The 18,510-nt window shown below is 34.8% G+C and overlaps 1 protein-coding gene across 4 annotated transcripts in view; it reads right to left on the bottom strand.

The window, feature by feature from the left end:
* The window catches only part of LOC131035859 (ubiquitin receptor RAD23b), a 64,856-nt gene extending 57,607 nt beyond the window's left edge, over window positions 1–7,249 (bottom strand). For 2 of the 4 annotated variants that reach the window (XM_057967603.2, XM_057967602.2), the window contains exons 1-2: window positions 6,956–7,247; window positions 1,244–1,405 (exon numbers count right to left, since the gene is read on the bottom strand). In XM_057967603.2, the coding sequence (XP_057823586.1) occupies window positions 1,244–1,405; window positions 6,956–7,021 (228 nt within the window). In that variant the 5' untranslated portion in view covers window positions 7,022–7,247. Of the gene's footprint in view, window positions 1–1,243; window positions 1,406–6,955 lie in introns of all 4 variants that reach the window. The other 2 variants (XM_057967604.2, XM_057967601.2) reach the window with 2 other exon arrangements.
* Window positions 7,250–18,510: the final 11,261 nt, after the last annotated feature.

Below are 18,510 nucleotides of genomic sequence, written 5' to 3'. Positions count from 1 at the left end.
AACTTTAAGGGATATCAATGAAATAGACTAACCTGTCAAGAAGCCCAAGCCTTCTCCACTTTCTGTGAATTTCTGTGAAAGGGTAAGAGTAAGTCAACCCTAAGCAATATCAGTAAAATGGACTAACCTGTCAAGAAGCCCAAGCCTTCTGCTCAGACCCACAGCCTTCAATCTGTTCAGTCGCCATATCTTATGGGATGATATCAACCCCCAAAAAAATAGTTTCCAGCTCGGTGGTAGGACATCCTCTTAAAACCAAGAGTTGAGACCTCCGAATGACAAGGTAAAAATGAGTATAGCCAAAAACTCTCTTTCAAACATACTGATAAGGAAGAGAGTAATCAGAACATTCTAAGAAACAATAATCCTAGAAATTTGTTGCCTCCTTATTTGAAAGCAAAGGAGGAAGCAGAAGGAAGCTAATTTTATACAGATTAATACAATCTCAGTGATCATGGTAACAAATCTCTGCAGATTTAACTAATTTTTAACTATGAAATATCCCACTAAAATTAAAGTGAGGAAAACTAAACCTATCCCGAAGAGAAGCTAATCAAAATCTAATAGATCCTGGCAGACAAGCCCATATTATTGAGAATCTAAATCACATTACCTTGTGATCAGTGTTGAGTTCCCTTCGCCTCTGGTATTTTGGCATGCCACTTACTTATTTCTGACCAAATACTTGTTCACACCAGTCACGTTTCTAGTTCTTCTTAATGCCAAATATTCTATTGTCTAATTGTTGGCAAATAAGAAGTAAAATCTTACATTTTATTTCATTGTTTGACAAATCAAATCATAGAGATTTTCTTACCAAACAAAAATCCATTTTAGCATCCAAATACCCCTTCAACGGATATTAGCCTAAATGCAATTACACAATCCATATTCACCAAAACCTGGATATTTGTATGGTTTGCTATGGATTCAATGCTTAAACATTCCTTATTCTTAAAAAATACATTTATATGGTTTGGTAGAGATTGCAACATTACATACGATAATAACTACATTAATATGGTTTGCTCAAGATTGAAACATAACATACAATGCATCAATATTCCTTATTCTTAATAACCAAATATAATTGAAACCTAGAAATTTATATGGTTTGCCATGAATTGAATCCAAATGATAAATGTAAATTCCTAATTACTATCTACAATTTAAACAATGACAGATGAAATTATTAGCATTATTCAAAAAAGATTTAACTTTCCAAAAAGTAATACATCAATACCTTAGTTAGCATAACAACAAGGAAACCATTTTCTGTAATCTTGTTCTCCTCAATTGTTGTATCATCTTTCAACACTTTACCCTGATGTATCAATAGTTGTTGTACGCATGGATAGGCATCTTTACCTTGAGTTTCCTCTATGCGTTTCTTAACAGCAATAACCTGTCAAAGAATAGCTCAGTTGCTGAGAAGAGAATATACACTTGAAATCGACAGTTATTGTTTGTAATATATAAAAAGAGAAGTATACTCGAGATTTTGAGGCTTAAATATTAATTATTGCAGAAACTGTGTACTGATACCAAAATCATCAGAGCAAAGAAATAAACACAATATAAACACCAACATAAGAAGAAAAACAACGTACCAACAAAAAAGACTCAGTTTTCTGTAGAACTCTAAACATGGTCTATAGATTTCAAGAAGAGAAGAAAAGGAAAAATATGATGGAAATTGATTTAAATGGTGAGCAAACATAGTATTGCAAATTGAAACTAGCATATTATTTAAACACCTTGTACTCATGTGTACTAAAGTACTCAGAGTGATGCACAAGCTACACTTCTGCAGGCAGACTAGATGGGCTATTTTCTCCGTTATTCACAATTTGGGTGATGGTCAATACAGAAGTCATCATTCAAACATCTTGCCATTCACTATTTATCAGATACAGATTTTTATAAAAACCTCTAGGCGAGAATAATCTTCAGAATATAGTTCTTTTGTTTTCCCCTTTCTTTGTGTTTGTTTCAGGAACATAATTATTTTTTTAGTGTAAAATACATCATTCAACAATAACATAGCATGCATAGTTAGCAGCTTTCATGATCCGTGCATGTCACTCCAGATAAATTATTTTTTAATTTATATTTTTGTTTGTCTAGGACCAAATTATCACGTAACAATAACCAGCACATCACTTTTAGTGGCATTTTTTTATGGCTCTAGGATGAGTGCATTAACTGTACAATTTCTTCTTTTAGTATCTCTCAACAGAAATGAACCCGCAAGTATCATTTTTAGTCATTATTGAGTTTTTTAAAAATCAGAAGACGTTGTAGAAAGGCTTAACAGTAAAGACAAATTGTAGGCTACCCTTCAAACACCAAACATCTAATCCTATGGTGTAGCATATATTATCATGAACAATAACTATTATAGATATTTTAAATAAAACTATCTAAAAAATGCCAAGAGATATCAATTTCGAGTCATCATATTTATATATGTACTTTAACTATTTAAACACTATTTTATATTATTTACATTGTTTAATTTAGTTTTATTTGAAAAAATATATTTACTAAAGAGTTATTTTATTTACTTATTAAGAGCTATTTAGTTTGGTTTATTTTTAATTGAAGAGCTATTTTATTTACTTAAAAGAGTTATTTTACAGTATTTTGTTTATTTAAGAGAAAACTTATTTTACTTTAGAACTAGTTAAGAATTATTTTATTTGTATTTACTAGAGTTGTTTTATTTTAGTTTAGTTTAGAACTGTTTAAGGATTATTTTGTTTGTATTTATTTACTAAAAATTTATTTGCTTAAAAGCTATTTTATAGTTTTAGATTTTTTCATTATGACAGCTCTTTAATTGTTTTTAACACACTCACACCATTAAACTCCATCCTTTCTGCCACCATTGTTACACCTCTCAACGTAATCACTTTGTGAAATCAATGAACAAAATGAAGAATTTAGTCCTTGGGTTTGGAATGAACAATGGCTAATGATGAGTTTATCACCACATATCGAGGTTCCATTCCCACAAGCAGGGCTCCTTGTAGTATTCATTGGAACACCTTGAGGTAGGGTTTGCATTTATTGCATTTCATGGACCTATGTGCAACCCTATGTGTTGCCATAATGGACCTTGGCATATGACCTAAGCCCAGCCAAAGTTCCCTACAAGCTCCATCTCATGTTTAACCTAACAATTATCAAAAGAAAAAAGCTTGGGTCAATTTTCTTCTATGTGAACTCAGACTTCATTGGCAAGCATTAGTTGTGCACAAAGATACAAAAACCAATTGCTTGTCCTACCATAAAGATCACATAAATAAACATGCAAACCAGGTACACAAGAAGATATCACACAATACTTGGAAGCTTCCATTAATATATCACAACTGCAAAATACATAAACATGGCCTCTTTACATTGAGAAAGGGGCAAGTCAATCTTCACACTCTCACCTCCTAGCTCTCCTCAAAATCACTAAAAAGAATAGATCAATACTCTAATCAACTCATGCTCACAAGTGAACAAGAGGCTTACTTATAAAGGCATGTGAAATCCTACCTTACAACAAATATAATATTACCAAGCATAACTATCTATATAATTATTTAAAAAATTGCATTTTACACTATTCAATGATTTCCCGAATGTCTTAAAGATGGTGCCAACAATTCTCACAATGTAAAAGTCTTTAAAGTAGAACTGCCAAATAATGGAATAACTGCTGAGAGTACAAAAAGATTTTTTCCTCACTTTTGCAAAGTTGTCAGCATCTTTACTTTCCTGATTTAAATTCTAGTTAGAATTCCAAAATCCTCTTGGCAGCCAATAATTGCCCAACAATTTAAGAGGAAGATTAACAGCAGAAGGTACAAACAGACATTTCAAAACAATACTCAAGCACATACACTAAAAAAGCATCCTTCCAAACCTAAGGTTGCTCATCATTCTCCGACTATTGCCGAAACTGATTCCCACTATATCATAGCCTGCTTAAACCAAATAAATTACAAACCTCAACCACTTAATCAAATTAGTTATTGACCCATGTTGACGGTTCAGGTACAAGTTTGGAGTTAGGGTTCACTGGAACAATGGAAAAAATTTCCATTTTCAGTACAGTTGAGTGTGGCTGAAAAATTCAATATATATAATATTAAAATTATATTAATTTGTTAATATATATGATTGTATTTATAAAGTTATGTCATGACATAAATATAATATATTAATACAAATGTATAATAATTAATATGTTTAAAATAAATAAGTATATTATATTAACGGTTTAATCTTTATTAAAAGCATATCCACCTAGATATAATTCTAATGAAATATAATAAATATAATTAGTAATGATATATAAAAATAATAAAGGATATGCCGACCCAGATAATAATATAGACAGAACGCTAACCGAAATCATGATAGACATGTATATGCCCATCAACCTCAATGTGCACAGGAATATTATGTAAAAAACCTTTTTAAAATGTAATTAGAAGAGGACCAGCACAAAGCATCAAACTGCCTACATGCTGCTATGGCCAAACCCAGAAATCCTACCAGCAGCAGCCAAACATAAATGCCAGAGTATTTTTTCTTATAAACCCATTTTTTAAATACAAAAATATTTTATTGATGACATTTTTTATAAAACATTCAGGGTTCCTGCCGCTAGTCCAGGCTGTGCCCAAGGCAGGCACCCCCCAGGGAATCAGAACCTGGACCCATTAGGCTGGGTACAGCAGCCTCTTGCAGCAAACCCAGTAACATAGTTATTTTCTTTTTGGACAACTTATCTAAAAATTATTTTCTTTTTGGACTATCTAACTTTTTTCGCAGGAAATATGATCAATATACAATTTCCTTACATAAAACACTAGCCTAATCAACAACAATGGAAAGATAAACAAGATCAAAGCCAAAAGAATAAACTTCTACCAATCAAAGTTTTTCCTTCAGGAAATTGAATACTTTCTTATAAAACAATTGACATTGATTCTGACAAAGGAGTTGAAAAGTTTTTCCTTGAGGAAATTGAGTACTTTCTTATAGAACAATTGACAGTTGTTCTTCATCAACCAAACACAAAGATAAACCATCTCTCATTAAATCTTTTGACAAAATTGCCAACTTCAACAACCAGATTCATTAGGAATAATGTGGTCAGATTGCAAATGACTTCCACTAGGCACTCAATTTTATTGTTTTATTGACATGAAACATATTGCAGCAGTCAGGAAACGTAGTTTTTATTCATTTCAAACACTTTATAATCGCACATTTGACAATTTTTGCTAAAAGGTGGTTCCACCATTTTTCTACCATGATTACATCCTCACCCATCTTCCAGTTTGGTTTCTCAATTTTATCTGTTCGATTGTTAAGGTGTCTCTATATGCAATCATGGCCAACTGATCACCATCACCCTCCCCTGAATGTAGATTTGGCCATCAAGGATGATGATATAAGACAAGTATAAGATTATAAAGAAAAAACTATTATAGCTTTAAATCGGGACCATTCAGAATCCAAAAATAGTAAATTGCTGAATGAACATGGAGTATGAGGGGCATAAGAAATTTCTTAAGATCCAAGGAGAACCAATTGAAACATTTAGATGAAGGAGCCTCAAACATTCATCTATGGAAAAGACATCTACACCCAAATAGGTTTGAGTCTTGACAACAAAGAACACAAAGAGATATAGTTTCTATTTGACTGTTTTCATATTTGATGCCATGCACATGAGCACAAAAAAACAACATCTAATTGATTGACATTAAGGAAAATTTATTTTCATTTTGTTAACAATTTTGTTATCAAAGAAAACCATATCAGTACTTACTGCTTACAATTAGTCAAATTAAGGGCATTTGCAGGTATCTAATTGCCAATCTGTATGTAAGTGGGCCAAAAATCTCTCTGTGCAGAAATATAATCAGATTCTGAAATTTAAAAAAAAACCCTTATAATCTCAACTATAAGACTTGGTCAACAGCCAATGTTCCTGGCACGATTTCTAGCCACCACCACGCAAACAAGAGTTACCATTAAAACAATTAAAACAACTATGCATCCATGATGATTAATGATATAGGCATTTCCAAATCTGATGCCAGACATTATCAGAACTCGTCACATAAAGTTGCGGACAGCCTGGATCATTGACCACAGCAAAAGTAACTACTACACAAAAATTAAATGCCATCTTAAGTGCCAAAAGCAATGCAATTTATGTGGTTGAAATTATGTCGATATGAAATACCTTCAAAATCTCAAGACCCCAGCATTCACCGATATAATTCTTCCAAAAAAGCCCTATCACTAATTACTCTGGATAGACGACTATATAAACAGCATATTTTCAGTATATGTACTCAACTCTACAAAATTGTTGTAGATATGTTCACAACCAATTTCTTCTTTCTCTTCTTCTTCTCTTGGTAGGGAATCGAAATTAAATAAGCATGCATCACATCATGCTAATTTCGTATCCTCGACCCTTGTTCGCGGTGTTTTTATTTGCAAAAGAGAACTAAGAAATCTTGATAACTTGAAGGATTTCTGGTTACGCTATCCCTATCATTCGGGATCCTAAAAACGTACTCAATCAGACGCACATTCAAAAAGAACAAAGACTAATAAACCAAAACTCCTCGAGTTTGAATTCCAGAGTAAACTAAAAAGTGGTGCAAATATTAAGCGAGGACATTAATTGAACATTCCTACCTGGCAAATGTTGACACTTACATAACGGTTATTCAAAACCCCAACTCGAGGAATACAGAAACCCTAGAAAACCCTACGTCACAATTGAAATTTACAAGATAGCAACAAATCCGGTACGTATTACGCTAACTAACTATACTATAGCACGCTTGGGGAGAAAGACTAGAAAGTCTGGTAATCAAACTGAGGGTTTTAATTTAACTTCAAAACAAAGCGCAAAAAGACAACTCACAGTATCGGCGGGCTGTACGTCGATGCTGAAGATGTTTCCCTTCAAAGTCTTAATGGTTATCTTCATCTTCGCCACCAAGATGTGCTCAAGCGAGTTCTGTAAACGACTGGTATTCTTCCCAGTGTGACAACAAAATTGCAAAGACTGATAAAGAAAAGTTGAAGGGCGAGAACAAAACCCAAGATGTATGAGTTGAGTTGACAATCTTGTCCGTGTAATACAAATTTAAAGCCTTTTTATATGAATTCGGCAATCCCCCTCGTAGAGCCACTCTCAATGCCCATATTGCTCCATTTAGAGATCATTTGGTTTTGTTTTAGTCTAATCGTGGAAAGTGCTTTACCCTTGTGTTTTGGGTTACTCTGATTTAGTTGTCTTTAATGTATTAAATAGTGTAAGATGGTTTTAATTTGTATGTAAGTTATTTTTTTAATTTGATTATCATATAGTTTATTTTTAGCAACCGTATTTTGATGTGCGATAGATAGTCAAAGAGGTGTGGAAGGTCAATTAGGAAATTGTTTGGTATATTAGTTGAATATATTTGCGTAGTACAAGAGGTAAATTGGTAGGTCAATTAGAAAATGATGTTGTTTGTGCAATAAAAGTAACAATGACCTATCACATGATTAGTGAAGTCTTTTGCTTTGTTTACCATGTTTGATAAATTGTTATTGTCATCTTGTGTGTCGATGTGCTTGTCATGACACCTTCTGTGCACATTGTTGTGTAATACAACATGTGAATGTCACTTACAATGCAAAAAAAATAAAAAATCATCTAATGTTGGTTCAATTAATGTCTTATGTGAAAGCGTGGGGCATTCATTACATTATGGAATTGTCTAAAAATGATTTAGTGTTTTAAATAAATGATTCTTAGTGATGGATGGAATTGTCAAAGTATATTAATCTTTCACTTCATCTCATTGATGTTATATAATCTTTTGGCTTGAGTGCATGAATTGTTCAATAGAATTTTTCACTTAGCAATTGAACCATCTACAAGCAAGCATCAGTGGAGAAGTGATAGCTTCAAATCAACTTTGCATCCACTTAAAAGGATTGAAACATGAATGAAACAAAACCTCTGAATCAAGAGCATAATCAAACTCCACAGTCCATAAGCCCATGTTATATTGCAATCGAGAAAGAGGGAGAGATAGAAAGAGGGAGAGAGAGGGGGGAGAGAGAGAGAAGGGGGAATAAGGAGATAGAGATAGAAAGGAAGATAGAGATAGATGTGGAGATGAAGGTGGAAAATGAGAGGGATACAAAGAGGAGAGGGAGAGAGATATAGAGAGAGAGGAGAGAGGGATATATAAAGATGGGAGAGATAAATACATAGAGAGATAGAGAGAGACGGAGAGGGAGATATGAAAAATGAAAAATAGAGATAAGAAGTGATGTATAGAGAGAGGGAGAAAGAGGGAGCTATATATGGATAAAAAGAGATGGATAGATACAGAGATAGATGTATAGGAGAGAGGGGGGGGAGAGTGAAGCATGCCTAAAGATATATTAAAAAAAAGAATATAAATGGGAGAGATAGAGAGGAATAGGAAGGGGGGGAGATAGAGAGAGAAATATAGATGGTGAGTTAGAGTGATGGAGAAATGGAGATATAAGGAGATATCAAGAGAGGCCCAAAGAGAAGAAGAGAGACATGGAGATAGATAGGGAGAAATGCAAACAAAGAGAAGTAGATATAAATAAAGATGGATAGAGGGATAGATAAATAAAGGGAATAAGAGAGGGAGAAATAAAGAGTGAGAGATAAAGATATATGAAGAGAGAGAGAGAGAGAGAGAGAGAGAGAGAGAGAGAGAGAGAGAGAGAGAGAGAGAGAGAGAGAGAGAGAGAGAGAGAGAGAGAGAAATGGGAAGAGAAAGGAAGACAGAGGTAGAGATAGAGATATAGATAAGGGATAGGGAGGGAGAGATAGTGACAGATAGAGACAAGTGGGAGAGAGAGAGAGAGAGAGAGGTATTTTCATCACCTCGGTTTGCACTAGGTGCAAGGGGGAACATATGTATATAGTACCATTAGGTAAAAAGATAACAAATATGTGTATTCACAATATTCTTTATCGCCCAGGCTCACACTAGGTGCAAGGGGAGAGCATAAACATTAATGAATACACCAAACATGGAAAACGAGTCCTTTCTCCTTGATGAAATTAAAAGGTGAGCTATTTTAGAAATAAATGACACATAAATCTTGTGACAAATTCATCGATAGTTTCAAATTCATGGTATTCTCCCAACAATCATAAGATATTCATATTAGGTTAGTTGCCAAGAGGCTACAATATTAGCCCAAAATAAGGTAATATCCAATTCACATAAAGCATGCCACAAGTGGATTCCTCATAATTTTCTCATATATTTGGAAAAAAATCACGAAAAAAAATGATTTTGTATGAAGAAGCTATGAGCAACTGAAGCTTTGAAAAGAATAGGTGAATTTGAATGAATTTGTCAACTTTTTTTATGAAATATCTGGAAAAATTAATTAGACCACAATGTAGAGCATCAAACCATCTTTCCAATACATTTTGAATTTCAAAAAATTGATATGTTATGCAAAAGTTATAGCCAATTTCGTAAAACTATCTATTTATCTCATCAAATTCACCATTTTATTAATCGTGTCACTTTAAGCATCAATTCCACCATTTAAAGAATCATCTATGATATTATTTAATCAAACACGTTATTTTAGAATCAAATGTATCATTTTGGGAATCAATAACATCATTTTATAATAACTTGTGTCTTTTTAAGTATCAATTGTAAAAATTTGTAAATCAATTGCAAAAACTTGCAATAAATTACAAAAATATGCAAAAAAAATTGTGACAAAATCTCAATCAAATTCAATGATAGAAATCATTTGCATCAGTCAAGAGCAATTATTGTATACACTAAAAATCGGTATGGAGAAAAATTAATTAGATACGAAAATATTTAATTAATTTGTCTTTTATTCTTCTACTGTATAAATAAATTCACTAATTTGTTTATATAGTTCATTAATTATTATTCTCCCCCCTTTAATCCATTTTCCTCTATTTTCCTAGTTAAATATGTGAATTAATTAATTTGTGTATTTAATTATCCCCTTTCATTAAATTTGAATTTAAACTTCTAATTTGAGCACATGGCTTCTAATCCTAACCACCTAACCTAACCACATGCTAACCTAACCCACCCAATCCAACTAAGGGTTTAACAAACCCTACCTCCTCCAACCTCCTTATCCTGACCATTTTCTTGAGTGTATGTCCTCTCTTGGAGACACGTGGCACATGTGCCACTTCTCTCTCATTTCCATGCCACTTGCCCCCTTTGTTGGCATATGGTTGGGTATTCTTTGCCACTTGTCCCCTCAAGGATGACAAGTGTACCTCTTCTCAACCTCTTCTAACTTCTTCAATCTGAATCGTTGATTTCTCCTGATTGAATCTACACCATTGATTCTTACCACCTCACCCCTGATCTTGGAAATCTTATAAATACCCTCTCTCTTGGCTATGAGAGGACCCTTAGCACTTTTAGTATTCATTCACAATCTTGGCATTCAGCATTTTTAGCATCATTTGCATTAGTATAGCATCATTTCATGGAATTAGTATCATATCTTTTTGCATTGTTATCATGGCTTGTGTTACATTATTAGTTTAGTTATCATATTAGTGTAGGAATCTCATGCCTCACATTTCACCATGTCATTGCATTGCATCAAAGCCCATTTCTCAAGTAGTCATCTTGCACATGCAACTGAGAGCCACTGTCACAAAAATGTGAGATCCTTGGGAATAGGGAGCAATGAGACGACATTGGGGAGTTTTTATTTAACTGTTTATTTCGTTAATTTCCCTAATCCAATGTTTCATTGTGTATGCGTGTTTATTTTCTTATTAATAGCTTAGAAACACTATATTTTGCACACATAAATTCTAGTGCCCACTGCGGGGCCCAGCACCAAATTTTAACAATTTATTGCAGAATTGTTTTTGACAGGTGCATCTAGAGAACCAGTATGGCATTTTGAGGAGGAATTTCAGTGTTATCGGTCTATGGAATAGTGCATAAGGGAGTTCTTTTAGCGCATATGTCACCTAGAATAGTGTTTTCACTCTTTAAGTTAACGCTTTCATTTCAGGAATTAGTGTTTTGATTCTGCAGAATAACGTTTTCATTTTGCAAAATAACGTTTTCATAGTGCAAAATAACGCTTTGATGGATCATTTTAGCATTTTCAGTTTTGTTTACAGAATAAAAATATCCAAAGACTAATTTTCGTTATTTTGTTTTGTAGGCACTAGTTACATTGTCAGAGACCAGAGTTATAAAAAACCTTTCGCAACCAAAGACCAAATCATAAACTACTAACGTTGTTTGCAGTCGCAGGGATTATTGCATTGCCTTTTGTTTTTGTAGACATATAAATCTGACCACCTTCTTAAATAAATATTTAAACCACATCCCCTTATTAATTAAATCATAATTAATTAATTTCTTCATTTTCATCTATTTGATTAAATAAATTATTCGATTTATTTAATTAAATTCATCTAACCCCTTTCTAGCCTTTAATTAAATAAAACACTTTATTTAATTAAATCCCCTTTCTCCCTTATGATTAAATTCACATTTAATTGGGGATGATCCTTTGGTGAAATGGTGGGGCTTCTTGCCTGTAGTGCCTACAACCTAGGTTCAAAACCCCATGGGTTCGTCTCTACCATGTAAAAAATGGAGTACTCTTACCCTGGGGAGAACCTTGGAGAAATAGTGGGGCTTCTTGCCTGTAGTGCTTACATCCTTGGTTCAAACCCTTTTCAAGGGGATGACCCTTTGGTGAAATGGTGGGGCTTCTTGCTTGTAGTGCCTACAACCTAGGTTCAAACCCCCATGGGTTCGTCTCTACTGTGTAAAAAATGGAGTACTCTTACCCTGGGGAGAACCTTGGAGAAATAGTGGGGCTTCTTGCCTATAGTGCTTACATCCTTGGTTCAAACCCTTTAAAAAGGGATGACCCTTTGGTGAAATGGTGGGGCTTCTTGCTTGTAGTGCCTACAACCTAGGTTCAAACCCCCACGGGTTCATCTCTACCGTGTAAAAAATGGAGTACTCTTACCCTGGGGAGAACCTTGGAGAAATAGTGGGGCTTCTTGCCTATAGTGCTCACATCCTTGGTGCAAACCCTTTTCTAAAGGGGATGACCCTTTGGTGAAATGGTGGGGCTTCTTACCTGTATTGCCTACAACCTAGGTTCAAACACCCACGGGTTCGTCTCTATCATGTAAAAAATGGAGTACTCTTACCCTGGGGAGAACCTTGGAGAAATAGTGGGGCTTCTTGCCTGTAGTGCTTACATCCTTGGTTCAAACCCTTTTAAAAAGGGGTTCACCCCGCAGTGTGACGGTAAAGTCACAAGCCTCAAGTTGAGGTGGTTACCGCTTCGATTCCTTGCAAGTCATGTGTTGTCCCCGATGATGGACCTGTGACTGATCGCTCTCGTGGTTCTTCCGCCTAGCTTTGGTTGGTGTTCATACCTTCACTGGTGGCGCTTGCTGCTTAACTCTGTCTCGACGGTGGGCACGATTCCCTACGGTGCTAGCAGTTGGAGTAGCACGAAGATGGAATGGAGCGATAAGGAGTGGAGAGATAAGGAAGCAAAATGGAGCGATAAGGTGAGGGAGATATAAGGGATTATGATGGAGTGATAAGGAGAGACAATGGAGAGATAAGGAGAGGAGATTGGAGAAGTAAGAAGGTAATGGCTACTGATGTTAGAACTAATGCTTAGAGGTGTTAATACCTCAGACATGTAAAAACGGGGATGAGGCCCCCCGATTTGTGGCCTCACCTGGCGATTGGACCAGGCTAAAAATCCATGTCACCGATAAAAAAAAAATTTTAAAAATCACATTTAATTAAATTGATCTTTGCATATAAATAAATCAAATTTATTTATAAAATCCCCCACTTACATTTATCCAAGTTGCATCTCTTTTGGTTGAAATAAAACATTTTTATTTCAATTAAAACCTATTTCTCCCACTTGCCCTTTCCTACATTTCCCACTTGCCTCCTAAGCATTCTTCTAGAATATCTCTAATCTCAGTCAATTAGCCTTAATTCATCCAATCATATCATTTCTTTGAGTTTGAGGAGGTCACTTCTCAAGTTTGGAAGACAATCTTCTAAATGCAATAAAGACTTTATTTCTTCAACGAGTTGACTTGTTGAGTTCCCCAAATTTGTAAGGACTCTTACAAATTTGTCCCCCGAGGTCCTATTAACCATCAATGATTAATTCAACCTTCCCTCGTGGTTAGAGACTTTCTCTCTAACTTAACCTTCATCTAACTCAAGGGTCTCATCAAGCACTCGTGACCTTGACCCTAGTTATCCCATCTAACCCTTGCACAAGAGTTTATCCCTTTGGGTAAAAGCTTTATCCAATGGATGACCCTAACCTAACCATAACCCAACCTCCTAAGGTGACCTTCATGTCTTCTCAAGCATTTAATGCCTCTTGCATCTCCTCTCAAGCCACCTCTTGTTGACAATTCTCACAATTTCATTGGTGAAAATTATAAACATGGATTGAGTGACTTTCAATCCTAGCCATTGTCAAGATTAATCAATCTTAACCATTCATTACCCTATTTCCTCTATAAATAGAATTCACATTCTTCATTATCCATATCCAAATTTCATGCATCTACGTTATAATCTAATTATATCAAGTGTTTTAGCCTCTCTTTGTTAGAATAGCATTTTAGCATTAAGAAGCATTTCATATCATAACATATCCATGTTAGTATATCATGTTAGGATAGTTTGTTAATATCTTTATCATATCATTATCTTTGTCCTAGCTTAATATCATAGTTTGAACATATCATATAGATCTTAAAATGCATTCATGCATGTAGATCACAATATCACTCGTTCTTGGAGTTGTCATTCCTAAGTCACTTGCTCAATGATCTGAGAGCGAAACATTGACTTTAGGGATCATATGAGATAGAGATTCACAATGAGACATATCTTGGAGAAGTTAAACTAGTTTAAGTTAGTTAATCATTACACTCAAAAGTCTCATTGGTATGTTGGTCCTTTGATCTCAATGTTGATATTTTGATCACCACATATTCCAGCACACATTTTTGGTGTCCATCATGGGGCACGTCCCCAAATCTAATATTATTTTTATTACAGCTTGAACACAAAGATCATGTCCAAATATCATAATAGCGCGTCAGAGAGTTCTTTTAGCGCATCCATATCTTATCTTAGCGCTTCCATGGCACATATCAGTGCATAGAAACCATCTTTTAGCTCATCCGATCTGCCTTTTAGCACATATCCCTCTCTGATATTTTAGTGCGTAGGAGCACCAAACTAGCGCATCCAAGCCTCAGAGTAGCGTATCTTCCTGATTTTCTAGCCCGTAGGCATCATTTCTTAGCGCAACTGTTCCATAGTTTAGCACATAGAGCTGACAGAGGCAAAAATTTGTAACCGAGCTAAAAATTAGGCTTGTGAAGCCCACTATCAGAATTAGATTTTGGCTAACTGATTTGGTTGCAAGTTCTAACAGTGTCTACAGGAGGAGTTAGAATAGTTTTCTTTGCTTACCTTTGAAGTCGGTAAAAAGAACTCACCTTTCTTGCAAGAATTTAAAAAAAACAACACATTTCATTTGGAAACTTAAAAAGAACCTCACATTGCTATCTTAAAATCTTTCAAAGTTTTGCAATCGTTGTTGATTCATTTGGAGAATTTATTTTGGTTGAACAGGATCTTATTTGTTCAAAGTTTTTGCTATCTTCACACATTGCTATCTTGGGATAAAAGAACCACATATCTTTTGGATCAACGTCTCCAAGATAGTCTTTTAGAAAACAATTGCGATTTGGATAAAAAGAAAGTGTGTAATCTATATTTCAAAGGTGTTAGGTATATGATCTCCCCTTAATTGGGTGATCAAAATGCCAAACATACCATTTTCAAGCTCTCTTTCAATTTAGCAAATACAACCTTTAGAGGGATTGCCTTCCCGAAGCCTTGAGGGGGCTAATGAGAAGGGTATGACCCAAGTGGGCAACGGCTTTATCGCCAAGTTTACCAACCCACTATAATCAAATGTGGAGGCTGATGAAAATCCCCTCCAAGAGCAGTGTGTATTTCATAACCTTCCCCTAGTATCCTTGTGATGTGAAAATCCTTTGTTCTAAAGGTTGAGAAGTTTCTTAATTGAGTTTATCATTTGTCGCGCTGAACGAAACCTTTATTACAAACCATAGAAGTAGAAACTTTGAGCCGAGTCAGTTTCCATGCATTGGAAATATCACAGTGCAAGGGTGGGGAAGAATCTTCCCCCAAGATTACTCACCATACATCTCCCAAGATAACTACTCAATTGAGGAGCAATCCTCTTTGGGTTAATTTCTGGACAAAGGCAAAAAAATGGGCACCCTCTAGGGGGTGACATGACTATTTAAGTTGAAGGAGTATCGAGTGTGGGCTATGATATTGTCAATGACCTTTGAATAAAGAGTCTACTTGATATGTCCTATTTGTATCAAAACCAATGAAAACGTCGAGAATTTGAACACATCCTCAAAAGAACATACACTATTTGTTAGCATAGACAAACTAGTATTGCTTCTGTCTACTGTGTTTTCAAATAATCTCTTAGAAGATCATCCATCAAAAACACAAAGATCATTTTTAAACTTTCAACAAAATCATCAAACTGAAAAAACTAGGACAGTTAGCGCATAAGAGCATCAGTGTAGCGCATACAAACCAAATCTTGGCGCTTAAGCAGATCAATTAGCGCATAACCAAAAACAACATTTTCAAAAACCAGATAGCACTTGTAAAGATCAAAATAGTGCATCTCAACATCAGCCTAGCGCATAACAATCATCAAATAACGCATACCAACCAAAACTTAGCGCTTACACAGGACATATTAGCGCATTGAAAAATCAACATTTGTATTATCAGACAGTACCAGATAGCGCATTTAAGGGGCAATATAGCACATCTGACCGACTTTATAGCGCTTTGGAGTCATCTTTTAGCGCATTAACAATCTGTTTTACCACATGACCAAAATTGTCTAAAAACAGAGAGCAATCTATCAACCTTTAAAAAAATTCATAACTAGTTTCATATACCCTTTTGGGTCTTTTGACAAATCCAACGTAGACAAAAGAAATTGGATCAACAAAATATCAATTAGTGATCACAAGTTTCAGATAACTCATTCAACATTAACATGCCAAGTTAGTTTTCTAAGTTGGTCAAATCAGCTTAGTTTCCAATATCGGGGAACTGTATCATATCATTTGACACACTTGGTCATATCAATAGGGGCTTATGCAATGCAAAAGGGGCACAAGGTACAAACACAAGTTCAAACGTTAATAGATTAGTTCCAACCAAAACCAAACATAAATGAACTCAAAAACCTTAAGATGCATACCAAGAGAGATATAAAGCAACAATGAAAAGCATACACAAATGAAAGAGAGAAAGAAGACTCCCAAAGATGCTCAGAGATGTTCCTCCATTGCTCTTCTCCTCTCCAAGATCCAAATGGGTGATTGTAAGTAACTCTCGGCCTTTAGCACAAAATCATGGATGACATGAAGATTTGAAAGTGGTTGAAAGATGATCTAAAATCTATTGCTATGCAAATGCCTAGAATAAGATTGCTATGAGAAATCTCTATGAACATACAAGTATAATAACAATGCAAAAATGCTTCCTTCTTTGCTTGAGAAATGAGGTCCTTTTACAGGGAAAAATGTTGATTAAATGGCCAAGATTGAGTGAGCTTGTGAAGGGCTAGGATTGATGGGTTTGTGATCCATGTGATGGCTTTCAACCCAATCTCATGATGACAAGTGTCAACATGAGATGGCTTGAGAGGAGAGAGAAGGAGCATTTAATGCTTGAGGAGACATGAGGGTTGCCCTAGGAGGGTTTGGTTAGGCTTGAGTTAATGGATAAAGCTTTTATCCAATGGATAATGTTTTTATCCAATGGATAAACTCTTGTGCAATAGTTAAATGGAGATAATCATGGTCAAAGCAATAAATGCTTGAAAAGACCCATGAGTTAAATGAGGTTTGAGTTAGAGGGAAAGTCTCTAACCATGTGGGGAAGTTGAGTTAACCATTAATGGTTATGTGAGAGCCATAAAGGCTTTGAAAGACTTTGGGGGTTAACTTGTCGAAGAATAAAAGCCTTTAATGCATTTCAAAGACTTTGAGGCATTTTTGAGAAGTGACCTTTGTTTGGGAATGTGAAAATGATTAGAGAGGGGGATTAGGCTAATTAGAAGGGGGTTAGAAGAATCTAGAAGGAAGTTAGTGGGCAAGTGGGTTTGGTGGGTGATAGAAAATAAGATTTTATTTAAAAATAAAATCTATTTATTTATGCAACTTGCATTTGTAGGAAAATGCAAGTGGGTGGGATTTTAAATAAATATTGATTTATTTAAAAGGGGAATTTGATTTGTGTTTTTAAATAAATGTTGATTTATTTAAATGAGAGGAATGAGGAAAATTAAATAAATTAGATTTATTTAATTACTGGGTTATAGATAGGGATTTTAATTTAAATAAATTTATGTAATTTATTTAATTAAAATAGCAGAATGGGGGTTAAATGAATTGATTAAATGTGAATTTAATTAATAGAGGAATATTAGTGTATCAAATAAATATTAAATATTTATTTAATTTAGTGGACAGATTTATGTGCCTATAGGGGCATATCAAACCCTCTATTCGACTGAGTAGACTTAGAAATCAAAACAAAGTATTCATCCAACCAATCTCTCAATTGAAACTTTGATCACTTGCATGAACACCTTTCAACATATCAAGAAGAAACATCCTTGTCTGAAAATTGGTTTGAAAAAAAAGACAACCTAGTCCTAAAGCGCTTATCAAGAGGAGAAAGTGTCTCTACATCAACCGTCGGCTCTTTATATCATATCGTATTTTCCTGCATCATATGCGATTATATCTTTAAGGAAAAACCAACAACTTTGACGAAGAGCCTTTGAGAAGTAGGGCTTCTACACAAAAAAAACATTCAGCCAACGTCTTAACAAAGGGGGAAAGATCAATCACTCTTTCTTTCCAAGAATTTGCATCACTTACAATGAAGTTCGACCTGAGCCACCACCTCCACCAAGAACCCCGCTAGGAGAAGAGGAATTCACTACTTTAGAGATATATTGATGCCTGATGTCACTCAATCTTAGAAAAACAAAGAAAAGGATCCACAACCAGAATCAAGCATGAGTCGTAGGGAGTCCAATACTTTTGATGAATACACGCATATGGGGGAAGAGGAAATCACCAAGGAGCTTATCCAACAATGTCAATAGAATCTCGCTTTCCAAAAACTCATGGAAAGGCTTATAGAATCAAATAAACAAAAATACCTCCTCATACTAAATAGTAAAGGAGTCAGGATTCCTGAGAATTTTGACATGGAAAATTCAAGG

Source organism: Cryptomeria japonica, chromosome 8 (assembly GCF_030272615.1).
Source record: "Cryptomeria japonica chromosome 8, Sugi_1.0, whole genome shotgun sequence".
NCBI lineage: Eukaryota > Viridiplantae > Streptophyta > Pinopsida > Cupressales > Cupressaceae > Cryptomeria > Cryptomeria japonica.
The sequence above is the reverse complement of the archived record's forward strand: the minus strand, read 5'-3'. Positions and strand labels throughout refer to the sequence as shown.